Source organism: Lemur catta, chromosome 15, assembly GCF_020740605.2.
Source record: "Lemur catta isolate mLemCat1 chromosome 15, mLemCat1.pri, whole genome shotgun sequence".
NCBI lineage: Eukaryota > Metazoa > Chordata > Mammalia > Primates > Lemuridae > Lemur > Lemur catta.
In genome coordinates this window covers 55,375,749-55,395,254 of record NC_059142.1, presented here as the reverse complement: position 1 = coordinate 55,395,254, position 19,506 = coordinate 55,375,749, and the positions used below count along the sequence as shown (strand labels likewise).

Sequence of the window (19,506 nt, the reverse complement as noted above, 5' to 3'; positions counted from 1 at the left end):
GCGTCCTCCTGGGGCTGCCTTGCATGGAGAGGGCAGGCGGGCACAGGGGCAGGACCCTGGGTGAGGTGCCGAGGTCCCCAGCCCAGGTCAGAGATGGAAAACCAAGGCTCCCTCAGCAGCTGGGCAGGGAGATGGCCACACGGTCACTTTGAAAGCAGGGTGGCCGGCCACCTCTGTCCTCTTGCCACATTTCCAAATCTAGTCCACAGTCCCCTCATCATCCTCAAGATAAACCAGCGCAGCCCCAGCTGCCGGCCCGTGTGGCCTGTGCGTGGCCCCCGGCTGCCCGGCACGGGCGCTGTGCCCATAAGAGCTGCGGGCCGTGTGTGTGAACATGTAAAATGGGTTTCAAATAAGAGTCATCCAAGTACTGATGACAACGACTTCTCGGGTGGCGGGGAGAGCCCAGGATGGGGCTTCCAGCGCTAATTCTGCACACTTCAGTATGTTTTTAATTTTTTAACCACAAAAATGAATTTAATATTACTTGCAAATGTTAAGCAACTAAAAAACACAGGGAGTGTATATTAATGTAAAATTATTTACAAGATGAGATCACTTCCATTCCCTCACCAGGAGGAGAGTCAGACAGAGCAGACTGGAGTTTGTTTGCAGGGTGGTGCCGTTTTCGCAATAGAATAAACAGCGATCTGTGCTTTTTCTTCTGTGCCCAGCTTGCTTCGTGCCTTATCCCCCCTCCCGGCTTTTTGCTGGCGCTTCCCACCCTTCAGGCCCCACTGAGGCTCCCCGAGACCCCCTCTCCAGAGTGGCCACCCCAGCCCCTCTGCCTCCCACCCGTGCTCAGGGCCTAGAGCACCCCACGACACGGGCACCTTTACCCGTGTGCCGCCTCGTCCCCCACCAGAACGGAGCTCTGTGTGGCTGTCCACAGGTCAAGGGGACACTCGGAATGTTTTGTTGGATTAACAGATGTTTTCTGAGGTCATGCTTTGTGCAAGGCCTTTTGCTAGGAAGTGTGAGTCCTCTAACTTCGTTCTTCTTTTTCAATTATTGCTTTGGCTATTCTGGGTCCTTTGCATTTCCGTATGAACTTTAGAACCAACTTGTCAATATATGCCAAAAAGGCAGCTGGGATTTTGGCAGGGATCATGTTGAATCTATGAATCAATTTGGGGAATATTGCCATCTTAATGAAAAGGTTTCCAATCCATGAACATGGGACATCTTTCCATTTACTTGGGCCTTTAATTTATTTCAACGATGTTTTGTAGTCTTAAGTGCAAAAGTTTCATACTTCGTGTGTGTGTGTGTGTATTGTCAATGGAATTGGTTTTTTTTTAATTTCACGTTTGGATTGTGCATTGCTGGTGTATAAAAATACAATTAACTTTTGTATATCGATCTTATATCCTGCAACCTTGCTGAATTCATTTATTAGTTTCAGTAGGTATTTTGTGGGGGGTATGCTATATGCTAAATCATGTCATCTGCTAACAGAGATAGCTTTTCTTCTTTCTTTTCCTTCTGGATGGCTTTCATTTCTTTATCTTGCCGAACTGCCCTGGGTAGAGCCTGCAGTACAGTATGGAATGGAAGTGGTAAGAGTAGACGTCCTTGTATTGTTCCTGATCCAGTGGGGGAAGGCTTCAGTCTTTCACCATTGAACTTGTGGATTTTTCATAGCTGCTGGTTTTTCATAGGTGCCCTTTATCAGATTGAGGACGTTTCTTTCTATTTTTAGTTTGGTGGTTGTTTATATCATGAAATGATATTGGAGTTGTCAAATGTCTTTCTGCATCTTTGAGATGATTATGTGGTTTTTGTCCCTTAGTTTATTGATCTAGTGTATTATATTGATTAATCATCATACATTGAACCAATCTTGCATTCCTGGGATAAATCCCACTTGATTATGGTGTACAATCCTTTCTAGGCATTGCTGGATTCCGTTTGCTAGTATTTTGTTGGGGATTTTTGTATTTATTCAAAAGGGATTTCATAGGGATCTGAAGTTTTATTTTCTGGTGATGTCTTTGTCTGGTTTTGGCATCAACAAGTGACTTTCATACAAAGTCAAAAGCGAAACACAAAAATGACTCATAGATTTCTGAAGATTTGCCAAGAGATAAAGAAAAATCAGCGTGTACTGGAGCTGCTACATGTCTCAGACACGCTGCTTAGTGTCTGAGGATCAAAGGAAAGCAGCATGGAGGAGGTGGTATTTAAGCTGGGCCTGGGAGAGTGCAAAGAATGGGGGGAGAGAGAGAGAGAGGGAGGGCAAAGCAGGTTGACCAGGGAGAGAGGAGGTTATGGGATACGGAGAGGAAGCAAGCGGCAAGCTTGCCTGTGATATAGTGGGGGCATGTTACGGGGTTGGGCACTGTCCCTCCGAGTTCATGTCCACCCGGAACCCGGAAATAAGGTCTTTGCAGGTTTAGTAATTAGTTAAGATGAGGTCATTCTGGATTAGGGTGGGCCTAATCCAGTGAATGGTGGTGTCCTTATGAGAAAATAGAGACACAGAGGGAAGATGGCCACGTGATGATGGAGGCAGAGACCGGATGCAGCTGCAGGTCCCAGCAGGCCACAGATCGCCGGGGCGAAGGCATCTCCCCTGGACTTCCAGCGGGACTGTGGCCCTGCCGACACCTCCATTTCAGACTTCTGGTCTTCAGAAGGGCGAGAGGATACATTGCTGTTGTTTTAAGCCAGGCAGTTGAGGCAGTGTTTCAGCAGCCCCAGGGAACCCATTCGAGGGGAAGGAGGAAAGGAGTGCAGGCCCCCTGTGGAGGGACGGTGCCGGGCTAGGGTGGGAGCGTGACGCTAGGCAGGACAGTGGCGAAAGGGGAGAAGCTGACATGTTCTCAGGGGGGTCCTTTGAGAAATGTTGTTTTTTAAAATAGGGTGTTTTCTTTCCCAGTAGTTGTCGCCATTGTCTCTGGAAGTCATCCGCCAAAGGGGTCAGGAGCTCGAGCTTTCAGTCGGCCACACCCGGCTGTCCATCCCTTCCCTGTCGCTGGCCGATTGTGAAACCTGGGACGTATTCCGGCCTCGGCCTCCTTAGCTATAAAGTGGGGCTGATTTTATCTCACTCGGGGGACTGATACCAGACGGCACTGAAAGCAGCCAGCAGAGCTCCTGGCCCAGAGGCACGAGGGACAGTAAGTGGTAACCACGGCGATGAGCTGTCATGTATGCCTCACCCTGCCCTCTTCTTCTCTGAACTATCTTTACTGCTTTTATAATATTTTATTTATTTATTTATTTATTTGTTTGTTGAAACAGAGTCTCACTCTGTTGCCCGGGCCTAGAGTGCCGTGGTGTCAGCCTCGCTCACAGCAACCTCAAACTCCTGGGCTCAAGCGATCCTCCTGCCTCAGCCTCCCAAGCAGTAGCTGGGACTATAGGCATGCGCCACCATGCCCGGCTAATTTTTTCTATATATATTTTTAGTTGTCCAGCTAATTTCTTTCTATTTTTAGTAGAGGCAGGGTCTCGCTCTTGCTCTTGCTCTTGCTCTTGCTCAGGCTGGTCTCAAACTCCTGAGCTCAAACGATCCACCCGCCTCGGCCTCCCAGAGTACTAGGATTACAGGAGTGAGCTACCGCACCCAGCCTGCTTTTATAACATAAAATAAGAAATGCAGACTTCTTTTTTAAAAAATAAGCATAAAAGATTAGTTCATTATTCCTGAGTATCAAAATGATGTATTATTCCTTTTAGAAAATTTGAAAAAATAAAGAATAAGATGAAAATAAACTATAATCATTCCATCTAGCGAGGATCATTATTATGATGTTAGCATCATTTTCTACTCCTGTAATATATTTATGTAAATGTGAGATATCTATGAATGTATGTTATATAAAAACTATATTGATATTTTTCATATAGGTTTGATCTTTCTTCATTCAGCAGAATAGCGTAAGCATTTTCTTTGGTCATTAAATACTTTCATAAAATATTTTATAATCACTTAGTGGTATTTATTAATTATTTGAATCTGCCACAATACATTAAAATGTTCCCCTATGGTTGAAAACTTAGCAATAATACTGAGTTGAATATTGGTTGGTTTTTTTTTTTTTTACAAATTTATTGAGGTTTAATTGTACGATATAGTTCACATGTTTAAAGTGTGCAATTTGATCAGTTTTGACATACGTAACATACACCCATGAAACCACCCCCACAATCAAGGTAATGGACAGAGACGTCACCACCACATGTGTCCCTTTGTGACTTGTCCCTCCTTCCAGCCCCTGCCCCCAAAATGACTTACCTGCAATTCTGCAATAATTCTTGGATGTGACACCAATAGCACGGGCAATAAAAGAAAAGAATAAACAAACTAGACCTTGTGAAAATTTTACAGTGTTGTGCATCAGAATACGCTATCGATAGGGTATAAAGGCAAAGCACGGAATGCAAGAAGATGTTTGCAAAATATTCAGAATACATAGAGAACTCCTAAAACTTAGCAATAAGAAAATGAATAATCCTATTCAAAAATGGTCAAAGCATTTGGAAAGGCATTTCTCCAAGGCAGGTACACACATGGCCCATAAGCACATGCACAGGTGCGCAGTGTCCCTAATGCTTAGGGACATGCAAATCAGAACTGCCACGAATACCACCTCTCGCCCACTGGGATGGCCACTGTCAAAAAACAGTAAGTGTCGGCGAGGATGTGATGAAACTGGAACCTGTGCCCTGCTGGGGGACGTAAAATGTTGTAGCTGCTGTGGAAATAGTCTGTTCGCTCCTCAAAACATTAAAGATAGAGCCACCGTGTGGTCCAGCAATCCCACTTCTGGGCATGGACTCCAAAGAACTGAAAGCAGGACACAAAGCGATGCGTGTAGACCTGTGTTGGTAGCGGCACTGCTCACGAGAACTCAAGCACGGACACGTCCCAGTGTCTGCCGGCGGATGAGCGGATAAACGAAATGTGGTCCATCTGCACAATGCGACATTACTCGGCCTCACAAAGGGAGGAGATTCTGACACACGCCGCAACACGGATGGAGGTTGAGGACGCCGTGCTGAGGAAATAAGCCAGTCACAGAAAGACAGACGCCGTGTGAGTCCACATATATGAACCTGGCCAGATTCGCAGAGACAGAACGCGGACGGGTGGTCGCCTGCGGCCGGGGGTGGGGAAGGTGATCAGGGAGTTAGTGTTAAATAGGTGTAGAGTTTTAGTTTTGCAGGATGGAAAGTTCTGGAGATGGAAGGAGGTGGTAGTTGCACAGTAATGAATGCATTTAATACAACTGAGCTGTACACTTGAAAATGATTAAGATGGTAAATTTGATGTTACGTATATTTTAACACAATAAAAATTGGAAAAGAAAAAAATGACTAATCTGCTTTCCGTCACTATAGATGAGTTTGCCTTTTCTAGAATTTTATATAAATGGAATCATACAGTATGTGCCCTTTTTTGCCTGGCTTCTTTTACCTGACATAATTTTGCAACACATCCACGTCGTTGCCTATATTGATAGTTTGCTCCTCATTGCTGGGTGGTGTTCCGGTGTGTGTGGGGACCGCAGGTTTGTGCTTTTAGCTGTGAATAAAGAGTGGGCTCTTTGCAGTTCTTACCTGTTTCAAATAAAGCCACTGTGAACGTCTGCGTCCAAGTCTTTGCATGTGGACACAGGTTTTCATTTCTCTTGGTAAATACCTGGGAGTGGAATAACTGGATTATACGGCAGGTATATGTTTAATTTTTAAGAAATTGCCAAGCTGTTTTCCACAGTGGTTGTACCGTATTGCATTCCCACCAGCAGCGTCTGAGAGCTCCAGTTCCCCCTCGTCCTCACCAACACTTGGTATGATCGGTCTTTTCAATTTTAGCCATGCTAGCAGGTGCGTGGGAGTATCTCGTTGTGGTTTTAATTTGCATTCCCTTGATTACTAATGATGCTGTCTTTTCACGTGGCCTTTTGTGCCTGGATTCTTTCACTTTACACGAGGTATCTGCAGTCCACCCATATTGTTGTGCGTGTCTGCAGTTTCCTCCTTGTCTTTGCCAAATACGTGTACCCTTCGTACGCACGTGGTACTGTTTGCTTGTTCACCAGCGGACAGGCATCTGTGGTGTTTGCTGTTTTGCGACTGTGAATAAAACTGCCGCAAACTTAGTTCACACACAGGTTCTTGGGTAAATACCTATAGGAGGGGGATAGCTGAGTCACAGGTAAGTGCGTGTTTGACATCATTATGAGACACGGCCAGACTGTGTTCCAAAGCAGCTCTTTCGTGTGACGTCCCACCAGCGGGTCTGATAGTTCCCGTGGCTCAGCACCCGGCCAGCACTGCACAGCGTCTGTTGTCATTCGTATGTTTTTTAGTTGTTCCCAAGTGCGGGGCGCATCACACCGTGTTGCCTGCCAGTGCGCTGAGGTTTCAGTTTGTGTTTCTCTGACGATGAAGCGGGTTGAGCCCCTTCTCAGCGGTGTATTTGCCGTCCGAGTAGCTTCTTTGACAAAGTGTCTGTTCAAATCTTTTGCCTCTTTTTTCATTGTGTTGTTTTATTACTGAGTTTTGAGGATTCTTTATATATTCTGTGTACAAATCCTTTACCAGATATCTGTTTTGCAAATATCTTTTCCCAGCCTGTGGCTCATCTTTTATTTTCTTAAGGATGTCTCTCAAAGAGCAGAAGTTTTTCATTTTAATGAAGCCTAATTTATCTTTTCTTTTTCTTTCATAGTGTTGACTTGGTTTTGTATCTAAGAAAACTTTGTCTAACAGTACTATTGAAATATTGCTTTTTTAGAAACAGAGTCTTGCTGTGTTGCCCATGTTGGCCTCAAACTCCTGGGCTCGAGCAATCCTCCCACATAACTGGGGTCGCAGGTGTGCACCACCTCGCCCAGCTAATACCACTGCATTTTAAGAGTGCCTTATGCATACTCTGGACACAAGTTCTTTTTTAAATAGGTGTTTGTGAATATTTTCTCCCAGGCTGTGACTTGCACATTTTTGTTTCCTTTAATGGAGTATTTTGAAGAAAATAATGTCTTTAATTTTCCAATTTCTTATTTCTTTTACAGTTTCTGAGTTTTTGTGTTCTACCTAAGAAATCTGGGCCTATTACAAGGTTGCAGAGGTTTTCTGTGAAGGATCCTTCTAGAAGTTTTATAGCTTTAAGTTTGACATCCATCTGTGATCCATTTTGAGTTAATTTTGGGGTATGACATGAGGAAAGGGTTGATATTGATTTTTCTTCATGCAGATATTCAGTTGATCCAACGTAATTTGTAGAAAAGCCATCCTTTTCCCATTGAATTGCTTTTGCACTTTTGTCAATAATCAGTCGATCATATTTGTCTATTTCTGGATTTTCTGTTGTGTTCTGTTGATTATTTGTCTATTTCATCACATTTATCTTTTCACTGATACCAAACCAGCTTTGTAAGTCTCAACATCGGGTAAGTCCTCCAACCTTGTTCTTCTTTTTTGTAACTGGTTCTGGTTGTGCTAGCTCAAAGTTTTAGAGCCAACTTGTCAATTTCTAACAGGAATTCCTGCTGGAATTTTGATTGGGATGGTGTTCAATTTATAGATCAGTTTGGCAAGATTTCCATCTTAACAGTGGTGACTATTTTAATCCATGGACGTGGTGTATCTCTGTTTTTTAGGCCTTCTTTGATATCTCTTGGCAATCTTTTGTGGTTTTCAGTGTAGAGATCTGAAATGTCTTTTGTTAGACTTATTCCTAAGTATTTTGTGTGGGGTTCTGGGTTTCTTTTTTGCTACTATAAATTGAATGTTTATTTCATTTTCCAATTGTGCATTGCTAGTGTGTTAGTAAGAATACAACTAATTTTTCTATATTAACTTTTTTTATATTAACCTTTTATCCTACGATTTTGCTAAATTCATTTATTAGTTCTAATAGTTTTATCAATTCCATGCGATTTTTTTTCACATAAACAATTATATCATCTGCAAATGGGAACAATTTTATTTCTTAACTTTTCCAATATTTACGCCTTTTATTTCCTTCTCTTGTCATACGCAGAGGCGGGGGCCTCCAGCCAGCATTGACTAGAAGTGGTGAGAGCAGCATCGTTAGCTTGTTCCTGGTCTTGGGGGAAAACAGTTGAGCCTTTTACCGTTAAGTGCGATGCCACCTGTAGAATATTTGTAGGTATCAGTTTCAGGAGGGTCCCTTCTAGTCCTAGTCTGCAGACAGTTTTTATCATAAATGAGAGTTGAATTTTTGTCAAATGCTTTTTCTGCATCTATTCATGTGTGTATTTTTTGTGGGCACCTCTGGCCATTTCCTTAGGATTAATTCCTAGAAATGAAAGTAAAGGGTAAAAAATGGATAAACATTTTTAAGCCTTTTGCATCCTAGTTCCAAACTGCCAATCAGAGAAATTTTGCCGGTTTATACCCACCCCTCTGCCAAGCTGTGAGAGAGTGTCCGTTTCCCTAAATCCTTGCCTGCGTTAGATTTTATAATTTTTTCATTGCGGCCAATTTCATAAGTCACCCCCCAAAAGGTATCTTATTTCCATTTGAATTTATCTCACTACTCTGGACATGAAAATGTCATTGGTTATTTGTATTTATTATCTACTTAATTGTTTTTTTCTTTTCCTTTGCCAATTTTCTGTTGGGCCTCTATTTTTTTTTCTTTTAGATTTACCTGCTTTTTCACATATTAAAAGTGTCAATATTTTTTATATGTCCCAGTTTGTTCCTTGGATTTTCATTTTGTTTTTGTTCATTTTTTTAAAAAAACAGACTTTGTTATTTGGAGCAGTGTTAGGTTTGCAGCAAAATTGAGTGGAAGGTAGAGTTCCCAGGCACCCTTGGTCCCCACACGGCACAGCCTCCTCTGTCATCAGCGTCCCCCACCAGAGAGGGACATTTGTCACCATCTGTGAACCTACAGTGGCGAGTTGTCATCACCCACTGCCTGTAGCCTGCAGTAGGGCTCGCTCTCCGTGCCGGACATCCTGTGGGGCTGGACAAAGGTATGACAGGTGTCCAGCACCCTCGTGTCCCACAGGGTGGTTTCACTGCCCTAAAAACCCTCTGTGCTCCACCTGTTCCCCCTCCCTCCCCCACCCCCGGGAACCACTGATCTTTTTCCTGTCTCTGTAGTTTTGCCTTTTCCTGAGTGTCACAGAATGGGAGTCATGCTGCATGTGGCCTTTCAGAGTGGCTTCTTCCGCTTGGTGATAGGCATTTAAGTTCCTCCCTGTCTTCTCATGGCTTGACAGCTCACGTTTGTGTTTCAGCAATGAATAATATTCCATTGCTTGGGTGCACCACATTTATGTAAATTTACTTATCCATTCTTTACCAAGGGCATCTTGATTGCCTCCAAGTTTGGGCAATTATGGGGGCCACTTAGGGGTGGCATAATTTGCAGGCCCCTCCCCATCCTTCTTACCGCCACACCTGACACACCTCCCAGCACACTGCGTCCCGCTCACACTGTGGGGCAGGCCAAGGTTTCCGGAAACCAGATCGAAGACAGAGACTCGCTTGGGCAGAGTCTCAGACAGGAGGTCCCCTGCCCGCCGCTGTGGTCCCCTGGGGGGAAAGAGCCGCTTTCAAACCTGGGGAGTCCTGGAGAGAGGGGTCCCCACGCACCTCCCCCAGCAACTGGCCTCCGGGCAGAAGTCTGCTTAAACCCTCTCACACCTCCTTAGGGGCAAATTATTTGCATTAATTAATTGATTGATTCATTAATTTAGGACACTGTGCTTGGGACCCACAGCTGGGTTTCCGTCGACTTTTTGTTCAGCCGACTCAACGGGCTCAGGGTGAAGAAAAGCAAGAGTGAATTTAGAGGTTTGGACATTTTAAATAATGTTAAGATCTGGCCCCAGTGTCCCTTTGACTTGAGACCACAACTCAGTGTTCGATGGTTTCTTCCTCCCACCCAGGCTTTTCTGAAAACAGACGCTGCTTTGTGTATCAGTTACCCGTGGCTGTGTAACAAAGTTCCTCCAAACTCAGCAACTTCGAACAGCCTTTTCTTTCCCACGGTTCTGCAGTTTGGACATGCCAGGCCAGGCCAGGCCATCCTGCTGGGCCCTCTGGGGCGCACTCAGTTGGGTGCAGCCATCCGGAGGCTGCACTAGGGTGGGGAGTCCGAAGCGGCCCCTGTTCCCAGGGGTGGGGGCTCCAGTGCTGCCTGGCAGCTGCACGTCTCTCGCGGCCACATCTTTCTTGCCAGCTCTGTTCCAGGAGGGAGAGCGCGGCAGCTGCCAGCACTCACGTGACACCACTGTGCCACAGTCTATTGGTCAAAGCCCGGGCCACCCAGATTCTGGGCTGGGGACACAGACGCCACCCTTGATAAGACAAGCTGCAAAGCATTTGAGGCCATTTTCCATCTACAGCTGTTTCGGACGTTGCCTGGTCTACCGTGGTGGGGAAGGAACTGATTTTGTGTCTGTTTTGCTGTGATGCTGCTGACTTCATTTCTGCTTTGGCATTTTGGCGATCCTCAGCGAATGGCAGAGACTAAGCCATGCTGCATTTCCTAAAGTTGAACATCTACTTCTATCTATAAGACATTTTTAACTTAATAGTGTCTTGGGAGTTATTGCCTGAATAACCCATCCTTTTAATTTTAATGCATCACACATAATAATTTTATACATAAGCCAAATTATCTGCAGCATCTATGAATATTCTTAAAACCAATTGCTTTACGTGTATTCAAAGAGAATCAAAAATTAAAAACTGTACATATTTCCATTTTCCCAAGAGTTTATTTCCTTTAAAATTTTTTTTCTATGACTGCAAAATTCCCAGACATCATGCATGTTCACTGCAGGCACCAGTGGGCATGACCATGTGCTCTGTGCCAGGCCCCTGCTAGGGCTGGGGTGGAGAAGGATACAGCCCCACCTGTGGCAGCCAGTCTCGAGGAGGATCAGACAGTCCTGCTGGACCACATGGGCAGAGTCTGCTAAGACGAGCCCCAGAAAAACAGAGCTGAGGCCTCCCTCAACCTGGCTCCAGTTTGAACCCTTGGAAACCCAGCTGTGGGTCCCAAGCACAGTGTCTTGAATTAATGAATGAATCAATTAATTAATGCAAATAATTTGCACCTAAGGAGCTGTGTGAAGGTTTAAGCAGACTTCTGCCCGGAGGCCAGTTGCTGGGGGAGGTGTGTGGGGACCTCTCCAGGACTCCCCAGGTTTGAAAGCGGCTCTTTCCCCCCAGGGGACCACAGCAGCAGGCAGGCAGGCCTCCTGTCTGAGACTCTGCCCAGGTTAGTCTCTTGTCCTCTATCTGGTTTCTGGAAACCTTGGCCTGCCCCACACTGTGAGCGGGACACAGTGTGCTGGGAGGTTTTGGGTCGGGCTGTGCCGGTGGGAGGCAAGCGGAGCACAGGGCCTGGCCCACTGCCGCCCGGCTGTTCAGGGAGCAGGTTGTGAAAGCGGCATGAAGTGGGGTGGTGGGGCCGTCCCCAGACCTGCACGTGCCTTGTTCTGGGAGCAATGACGTCACAGTGCAGCGCTGTCAGGGCCCACGTGGGAAGACCCGGGCCAACCCCAGCCGTTTGGAGCCAGGCTTGTCACGTGGCCGCGGTGGTTCTGGTGGTCTGCCCACCTGCCCGTCTGCTGTCCTGTTTCCTCCAAGAGCCCAGGTGCCCCCGGCAGTGGAAGGACCTGGCTCTGGGACTTCCTTAGACAGGTCTGGTGCATTCCAGAAGCAGCAACGGGTTCTAGACAGGCCAGGCTTCTCTTTAGGAAGCTCCAAGCTGAGAGGGCGGGTGCTCACGCCACCCAAAGGCGCTTCACTTAGACACCTGGTGCCCATTTGGGGAGGAGCTGCCTCTGGGTTAATTGAGTCTGACTTCTACATTCCGAGCTCAAACAGGCAGCGGGGTGAGGTCAGTGCCGCCATATCTCTTCGGGGTGCTTGGGTTGGGGTCCAGAGCTGACTCTTGCTGTTACTTGGATTTTACCTAGCAGACGTCGCTAAACTTTACTCTTCAGTCTCAAGAGACAGGATGTAATCTGTGGTGTGACTGCGTCAATGCTGTAGAATATTTTACAGTCAAGAATGTAAGAAATTCATGAATTTTTTACAGAGCAGAATAAATGGGGTTTTATTGCTGAACTGCAGACTTAGAGGCTGTAAAATATGCTGTTGAGAACATGGGCCCCAGAGTGGGTTCTAGTCTCAGCTCTACCACCTGTTAGCTGTGTGACCTTGGGCAAGTTGCTTAACCTCTCTGGGCCTCGGTTTTTCTTCTGCACAAAGGGGGTAATACCACTACTCATTTTGTAGGATTTTTGTGAGGATACCATTGCAATAAAAGCACATGAGCAGTCCTTAACCCAGGGCCGGGCCCATACTAAGTGTTTTAATATTATAAATGCTCACTATCAGTATTAATAGTATTAATAATCCAAATGTTTCCTTACTGAACCTTAAAGTGAACCCGTATTTTTTTAGGGACATGACGAACCAGTTTAAATCAAAGCAGAAGCCCTGTGCTATCTGAAATTGTCACAAAACAGCTGCCCTCAATAAACCCCGAGGTCCTGGCCCTGTGCCAAGCACTTTAGGGTCATTCCTTCTACACAAAACCTTTTCTTATCCTAATTTTATTAATGAGGAAACAAAGGCTCAGAGAGGCTTGGTAACCTCCCAAGGTTACACAGCAAGGACCCCCAGTCAGTGCGACCTCTTCTGTCTCTATGACGACTTACTCCGTCTATGGAAGCCAGATGGAATTTGATCATGACGGTGCTTCCTCCTCCCCACTGAAATACACCTGTGCCCAACTAGCAGTGGGACATGTGTGCTCACGCATCCGCAGGTGGCTACGCGGAGCCTGCCGCGAGCCAGGCATAGTCACTGGTGTCTGTCCCTGCATGTACGTGGCTTCCCCCATGCCCCGTCCTTCCCGGGCCCACTGGGGCAAGGAGGCGTGTGGCCATCACGCAACCTGTCCCCGCAGCCCCCCCTCCAGCTCGGACGCCGGCCTGCGCCTCCCGGACGGCAACGGCCTCCTGCAGACCCCGCGCTGGGACGAGCCACAGCGAGTGTGTGCCCTGGAGCAGATCTGCGGCGTGTTCCGGGTGGACCTGGGCCACATGCGCTCCCTGCGCCTCTTCTTCAGGTGAGGAGCATCTCCTGGTGCTTCCTGGTTGGCCCAGGTGCTCTTTTCCCGGCTGCTGGGGCTTCGCGTCCAGCCCTGTGCGCGGGGCCCGGGCCGTGCTGGGTTGGCCGGTGCCAGCCTTTCTAAACGCCCGCTGCTTCCCCCAGCGCTGCCTCACGGGGCTCCTGCTGTGGCGGCCCCACAGGAACCAGGCCAGGGTGAGCTAGCGAACCTCGTCTCTGCCTTCGGGGTGACGGTGGCCAGCTGTGGCTCGGAGCCCCGGCTCGGCAGAAGAAACCAAACCAGGGCTGCTGCCGAGAGTAGCAGCGACAGGCTGCGGTGACCCCCAAGGGTGCACTGCAGCTCACCCACACATGCTCAGGATGGGCCGGGGCTTTCTGGATGCGGCTCCCTTTCTGCCGTAAGGGGCGGACGGTCCCTAGTTTCCCGCCATCAGGGCAGCCCAACCGCAGACAGCACCTGAGAAAAGCCCATGCTTGGCAGAAGCAGGTGCGTCCAGAAACTTGGGGGAAAGGGGACCCCCAGACCCAGCCACGCTCCAGCCTCTCCTCTAAGGGCAGCCAGGATTGGGTTGGCAGCGCTGACGCGTTCGGTGAGTTTCCTGGCAGGGCTCTCCTGGCGTGCCCCCCACCCGCGGTGGAGGAGGTCTGCTCCCGGGAGGTTCTCTTAGCGCCCGCTCACCCCACTGGGGCTCAAAACCAGACTCAGCCAACATGGACACCTGGCATCCACCCCCAGGTCTCCTGGGCAGAAGGGACAATGTGGCCGGGCGGCAGTGGCAGGAGAAGGCCGCTGGGGCAGGTCTCCCGAGAGGAGCTCCCGGCCTCCCAAGGCTCCCGGGAGGGGGCTATTTTGCCTTCTTCAGGAAAGGAGGTGATAGTTTTTATGTGGGTGCAATTCTGTCCCCTCCGGCCTGTGGCCAGATGCCACTGGGACTTACTGTGTCCTGCCTCTGAAGTTGGTGAGAGCGGCTCTGGCTGTGCAGGGGAATACAAACCCGTGTCTCCATGCTCATGGGGTCTTCCTCTCCCCTCCCCCGGCCGCAGCGACGAGGCCTGCACCAGCGGCCAGCTGGTGGTCGCCAGCCGAGAGAGCCAGTACAAGGTCTTCCACTTCCACCACGGAGGGCTGGACAAGCTGTCAGACGTGTTCCAGCGGTGGCAGTACTGTGCCGAGACGCACCTCAAGGACCAGGTAGCCCAGCAGGGTCCCCCAAGCTGCCCTGGGTCGGGGAGAGTCCCCACCATGGGACACCAGGCTGCTGACACTCTCGTCCCTGTCAGGGGTTGGCTCAGCACCTCCCCAGCACATCTCTCTCCTCCTGGGTCCCGGGGCTGTGGGGTCCCCGTGTCCCAGGGCTCCCAGGGTGTGGCCTGTGGTGGCTTTCGATGGCCCGTGGTCGCTGGGTGGCTGCAGAGCAGCAACTCTGGGGTCGAAACGTGTGCCCAGGGTTTGTTGTATAGTCGGTGCTCTGCACTTGGAAAATCATGTTTTGACAAGAACTTCCTGCCATATTTTGCTCAATCTACATACAAATGTAATAAGAGCTCTTTAATTATCTGTTTAAGATACTGTATGTGCTTATTAGGAACGGAGCTGACTTTAAAATTCCCTTCCTTCCCACAGAGCCTCCTGCCGGCTCCCCTTATTACGGTAGCGCGGCTCTTTCTCCCCACATTGCACAACCTTTGATTTTTGAATTAAATGTCAGCTGCAGTTTTGCCCGGGATTCGTGACTGCTCGCGGAGACAATCTGACAGGCCGGCTCCCCGCTCGCAGAACAGCGATCCCTTTGTATGTGGCCAATCACATGTGATTTATTGCGGGCCCTCCCGGCAGAGGGAAGTTAGGCCATGAGACGCATTCATTCCGCTCTTTGCCGCTGGGGTCGGAGAGTGGGGGCGGCTGTCGCAGAGGGCCGGGAGAAGGGCGCACCAAAGGGAAACCGATTTTAAGATGAAGGTATTTTCATTTTAATTGCGCCTAATTACACTTGCCATTTAGGGGTTTGTATGCAGCAGGGACTGCCCTTCCCCTCCCTCTGGAAGAGAGAGAGGCTTTTAAATCCTGGGAAAGGCAGTGCTGGCCTCCAGAGCCGTGCGTCGGAGATACTTACCTTTGCCCAGTTCTCCCCCTGTCCAGCAGGTCGCCCCCGAAAAGACGTGCATGCAGTTCTCCATCCGCCGCCCCAAACTGCCGTCCTCCGAGGCGCACCCCGAGGAGAGCATGTACAAGCGGCTGGACGTCTCCGCCTGGCTGGGCCACATGAACGAGCTGGGCCAGGTGGAGGAGGAATACAAGCTGCGGAAGGTGAGGCCCCACCGGGGCCAGCCGCCAGGGAAGGAGGGCTGCGTGGCCGCCGGACCGTACCCACGGGCCACCTCCTTGGGAGGGTCCCATTCCCTTGTGTGAGGCTGTGTGTGAGCACATCGATAAAGCAATCAAAGCGACGGCCTTGAAAAACAGCCCTCCCAGCCGGGTTGGGGGGATACCGTGTCAGCCTGCACAGAAGCGTCTGCAATGAAATGCGGCGTTTCCAAAACCAGGGATTAGGCCATGACGTGAGAACGACACGTTAATCGGAGCGCCACCCCGGGGGGGCATTGACATTGAAATGAGCCGGGTTTGTGTCCTGCTTGGGAACTGAGGCCCGTGTTCCCCTTGTAAACATGTGCAAATTGCAGAGATGTGAATCCAGGCGCACCGAAGCCACCAAAACACATCTCTGGGGATTTGGGGGTTCTTTGAGCTGCCCTGTTTCATCCCCTCCCCAACTTTTGCCGCTTCCTCCAGGCCATTTTCTTTGGCGGCATTGATGTGTCAATCCGGGGGGAGGTCTGGCCTTTCCTGCTGCGCTATTACAGCCACGAGTCCACGTCGGAGGAGCGGGAGGCGCTGCGTGTGCAGAAGCGGAAGGAGTACTCTGAGATCCAGCAGAAAAGGTAACTGCAGGCCCGGCCCGCCCAGCCCGCCGCGCCGCCGAGGAAAATGTCATTTGAAAAGGCAATTGGAGGTGCGACTCCGCGCTGATAATATGTTTCATGACCCATAGTTTCTTTCGAAAATGGGTCTCCCAGGAGCATGAGTGATAGGGTGGGCAAGTGCCGTCACCATGCCGAGTGCTCGGGCCTCGCAGCTGCGGGGCTCGTTAGCTCACATGTCAAGGCTTAGAATTCCTGCTCAAAGGGCTCCACTAGGCGCTGACGCCCCACAGCTGAAGGCTGGGCTGGGAGGGGCCTCCGGGCGGAGGAATCGGGGTCAGGACCGCCCCTGCCCCGACCCACTTGGGCCTCTTGGACCGGGCTGCGGTCAGCGCTTCTCTCCGGGGCGCCAGGACTGGGTGGAGCCCCCGGTTACCACGGGCTGTGCGCAGCCCCCTCCAGGACGCTGGGCCGGGGCCCAGGCCTCATTACCCGTCGGGCTGCAATCACCTCTCCCCTCTGGGACGCTGGGGCCAGCGAGGCTGGGTTAATTTGGGGGGAGCCTTGGACAAACACCAGCCCCCCTCCCGTGTCAGCGGAGGGTCTGCCAGCTGCAGAAGCAGCCTGGTTCCCATGCAGGGAATGGGGGCTGGGGGGAGGCCCCTTCCTGGCGTGGGTGACTCAGTGCCACCGTGTGCTGCTTGCTGACCGCCGGCGGGGCGCTGTGCTCCACACAGGCTCTCCATGGCGCCCGAGGAGCACAGAGCGTTCTGGCGCAACGTGCAGTTCACCGTGGACAAAGATGTGGTTCGGACAGATCGGAGCAACCAGTTCTTCCGAGGGGAAGGCAATCCGAACGTGGAAAGCATGAGGTACTCCGCTGGCCGGGGGCAGGCCCAGCCTCCCGTCCCTCCCCGTCCACACTGCGCACGCCTCGCCTGACCCCTCCGGGCAATGGACGAGCCCGAGGCATCTTCTGCGGGGCCGTCCTCCCGGCTCACGCAGTCGCAGTTGAGGCTCAGCAGTGGGGGATGAGCTGTTGGTGAGCTACTGCAGTTGGCGTCTCGTGGCCGTGGAAACCCAGGGCCAGGCCTGTAGCCACACAGGTCCCTCACAGGGGGCCAGCAAGCCCCTCTATCCCCGGGTGCCCGCCAAGTCTGTCCTTGCTTGGCTCACACCGCCGTGGAGCAGCCTCCCCGTGGGTGGTCTTCCAGCGATCCCGCTACTCAGAGCGGGGGCTGGCATCTTCCACACTCCGCTGCAGCCTGGCAAGTAATTGCACAAAATTAGCAGCTCATAAAAACGTCCCTGCCAGTCCGCCTTGTGTCCCAGGCAGTCGACCCTTAAGAAAATCAGGCTGACACTGCTCCTGGCCCCCTACAGCTAATCGCAGCCGCCACCTTTGCAAAGCGAGGGCCTGTGTGTCTGATCCCACACGTGGGCTCCTGGGCAGCCACAGAGCTGCCGGGAACCTGATGTTGGACGCCGCCTCGCCCCACCCCCACCCCCGAGGTCAAGGCAGGTGGGGGCCAGGCAGCCGAGGTCCCCAGCTCAGGGCTCTGCAGGCTGGCAGCACGCCTGGGTGAGGCCAGCAGGGGTGTGGGGTCGTCACCACCCGCCGCTGTCCCCCTACCCCGCAGGAGGATCCTGCTCAACTATGCCGTGTACAACCCAGCCGTCGGCTACTCCCAGGGCATGTCGGACCTGGTGGCACCCATCCTGGCCGAGGTCCTGGACGAATCCGACACCTTCTGGTGCTTTGTGGGTTTGATGCAGAACACGATCTTCGTCAGCTCTCCCCGGGACGAGGACATGGAGAAACAGCTGGTGAGGCTGGGGGTGGGGCGTGCGTGTGTCTGAAGGCGCCGGGAGAGCACGGGCTGCCCCCTCCTCTTGCTGGTGGGGTCTTGGTGGTGATGTGTGGCTTGGCTGCCAGCAGTCAGGGGCAGCTTGGTCCTGGGCTTTGGGGAAGGGCCAGCCAGCTCCGGGGGTGGGGGGGGTGCTGCGCCCGGGTCTCTGGGGTGGGCCCCCACCTCCCTGCACAGGACGACCCAGCCCAGGCTCCCTGGCAGGGGCAGGAAGGGAGGCCCCAGCTCCCCTGGACCTGTGCTTTATGACACAGGCTCTGGGGGGCATCTGGGCTGCCCCTGCAGGCGTCCAACACAGCTGAGGCTCCTGAGGCCCCAGGGCAGTTCTCACACCCAAGCCCGAGGACAGCTGGCCTTCCCTGGGTGGCCCAACTGGCACCCCTCCCTTCAAGGGCTCCCCACAAGGGTCAGCCCTCTGTAGACCAGGTGGCACTGAGTGTTGGGGGACGAGCAAAGCTGGGTAAGGCAGCAGGGGAGTGTGCGGCCCAGGGACAAGCCAGGGCACCCCATGTCCCCTGTGTGTACCAGGCACCTGCCAGGTGCCGTCGCCAGGCACTGGGACATGGTCTCACCCTCTGGGCTGGACCTGGGAGCTGGCAGTGTGTGCAGAGGATGCCGGGCGCCGGACAGTGATGCAGGATGTGCCGTGACAGACAGCAGGGCCCCTGGGCTGGGGCCGGTCCACGACGTGTGGGGTCTGGCCCTGCCTCACCGATGCTGGGCTGAGAGGAGCGTTCAGGGGGGTGACACCGAGTGATCCAGTCTTGCTGGACCAGACCCGCCATGTGCAGTGAGAGCAGAGCTTCGTGGAGGGCTTGGAAGGCCAGGGCCAAGGAACGTGTCCTCTAGACTAACCCTTGGGGTTGTTGAAGACCAGCCAGGGGAGCCCGCAGCAGGGAGGACTTGGGGGCTGTGTGTGACCACTGAGCCCTGCCCCAGGGTTCCCCGGATGTGCCCCAACCCCAACTATGATCTGACCCCACCTGGGCCACGGGCTGACTGCAGTCCGCTCACTCTCATCCCGTGTCCGTGTGATGTCAGATTTCCACCGTGCCTGGAGGCAATTACAGGGTCTGACGCCATTCGCCCCGACAGGCTCACCGCCACACGCAGCCAGCTGACTCATTAACTGCTGGAGACTGATCTTCCAGCGGCATTGGTGCAGTCAGCAGCCTGAGCCGGGTGCTGCCAGAAATAGCCCCGATCCTGTCCCACGTCACTGGGAAGTGGCCTTCACCACAGGAGTCGAGTGTCCTGGGGCTCAGACACATCCCTTTCCTGCCCCAAATCAGTCCTGGAAGAGGACACATCTGGTGGTTGGAGCAGAAGGGGATGGGCCAGGGGTCCCCGGATGACCTGCTCTCCTTCCCGGGTGGGGTGGGCTCTAGAAACAGCCCCGTGTGTCCACTAGGCTGGGCAACAGTCGCTCAGCTTCTGGGCCACACCAGGCTGTGATGCTGTGCTTTGCCCAGGGCCACGACACAGCCTCCAGAACAGGCTTCAATCTGGGACCAGCTGGCAGAGACGGGGGTCGCCAAATTCCAGTGGCAGAATGACAGGCACGCGCAGTGGGTGGAGGCCACAGGCATGCACTTTTCCGGTTGGAGGGCCCCAGTGGGAGCAGGTCTCCTGG

The 19,506-nt window shown here is 51.7% G+C and overlaps 1 protein-coding gene across 8 annotated transcripts in view; it reads left to right on the top strand.

Annotated features, from left to right (window-relative positions):
• TBC1D16 (TBC1 domain family member 16) overlaps positions 1–19,506 on the top strand; it is a 67,811-nt gene that overhangs the window by 44,290 nt on the left and 4,015 nt on the right. For 6 of the 8 annotated variants that reach the window (XM_045569980.1, XM_045569981.1, XM_045569983.1 and 3 more), the window contains exons 4-9: positions 12,923–13,084; positions 14,131–14,278; positions 15,227–15,394; positions 15,878–16,026; positions 16,743–16,877; positions 17,646–17,832. In XM_045569980.1, coding sequence (XP_045425936.1) covers positions 12,923–13,084; positions 14,131–14,278; positions 15,227–15,394; positions 15,878–16,026; positions 16,743–16,877; positions 17,646–17,832 — 949 coding nt within the window. Of the gene's footprint in view, positions 1–12,922; positions 13,085–14,130; positions 14,279–14,700; positions 14,879–15,226; positions 15,395–15,877; positions 16,027–16,742; positions 16,878–17,645; positions 17,833–19,506 lie in introns of those variants that run through there. The other 2 variants (XM_045569984.1, XM_045569988.1) reach the window with 2 other exon arrangements.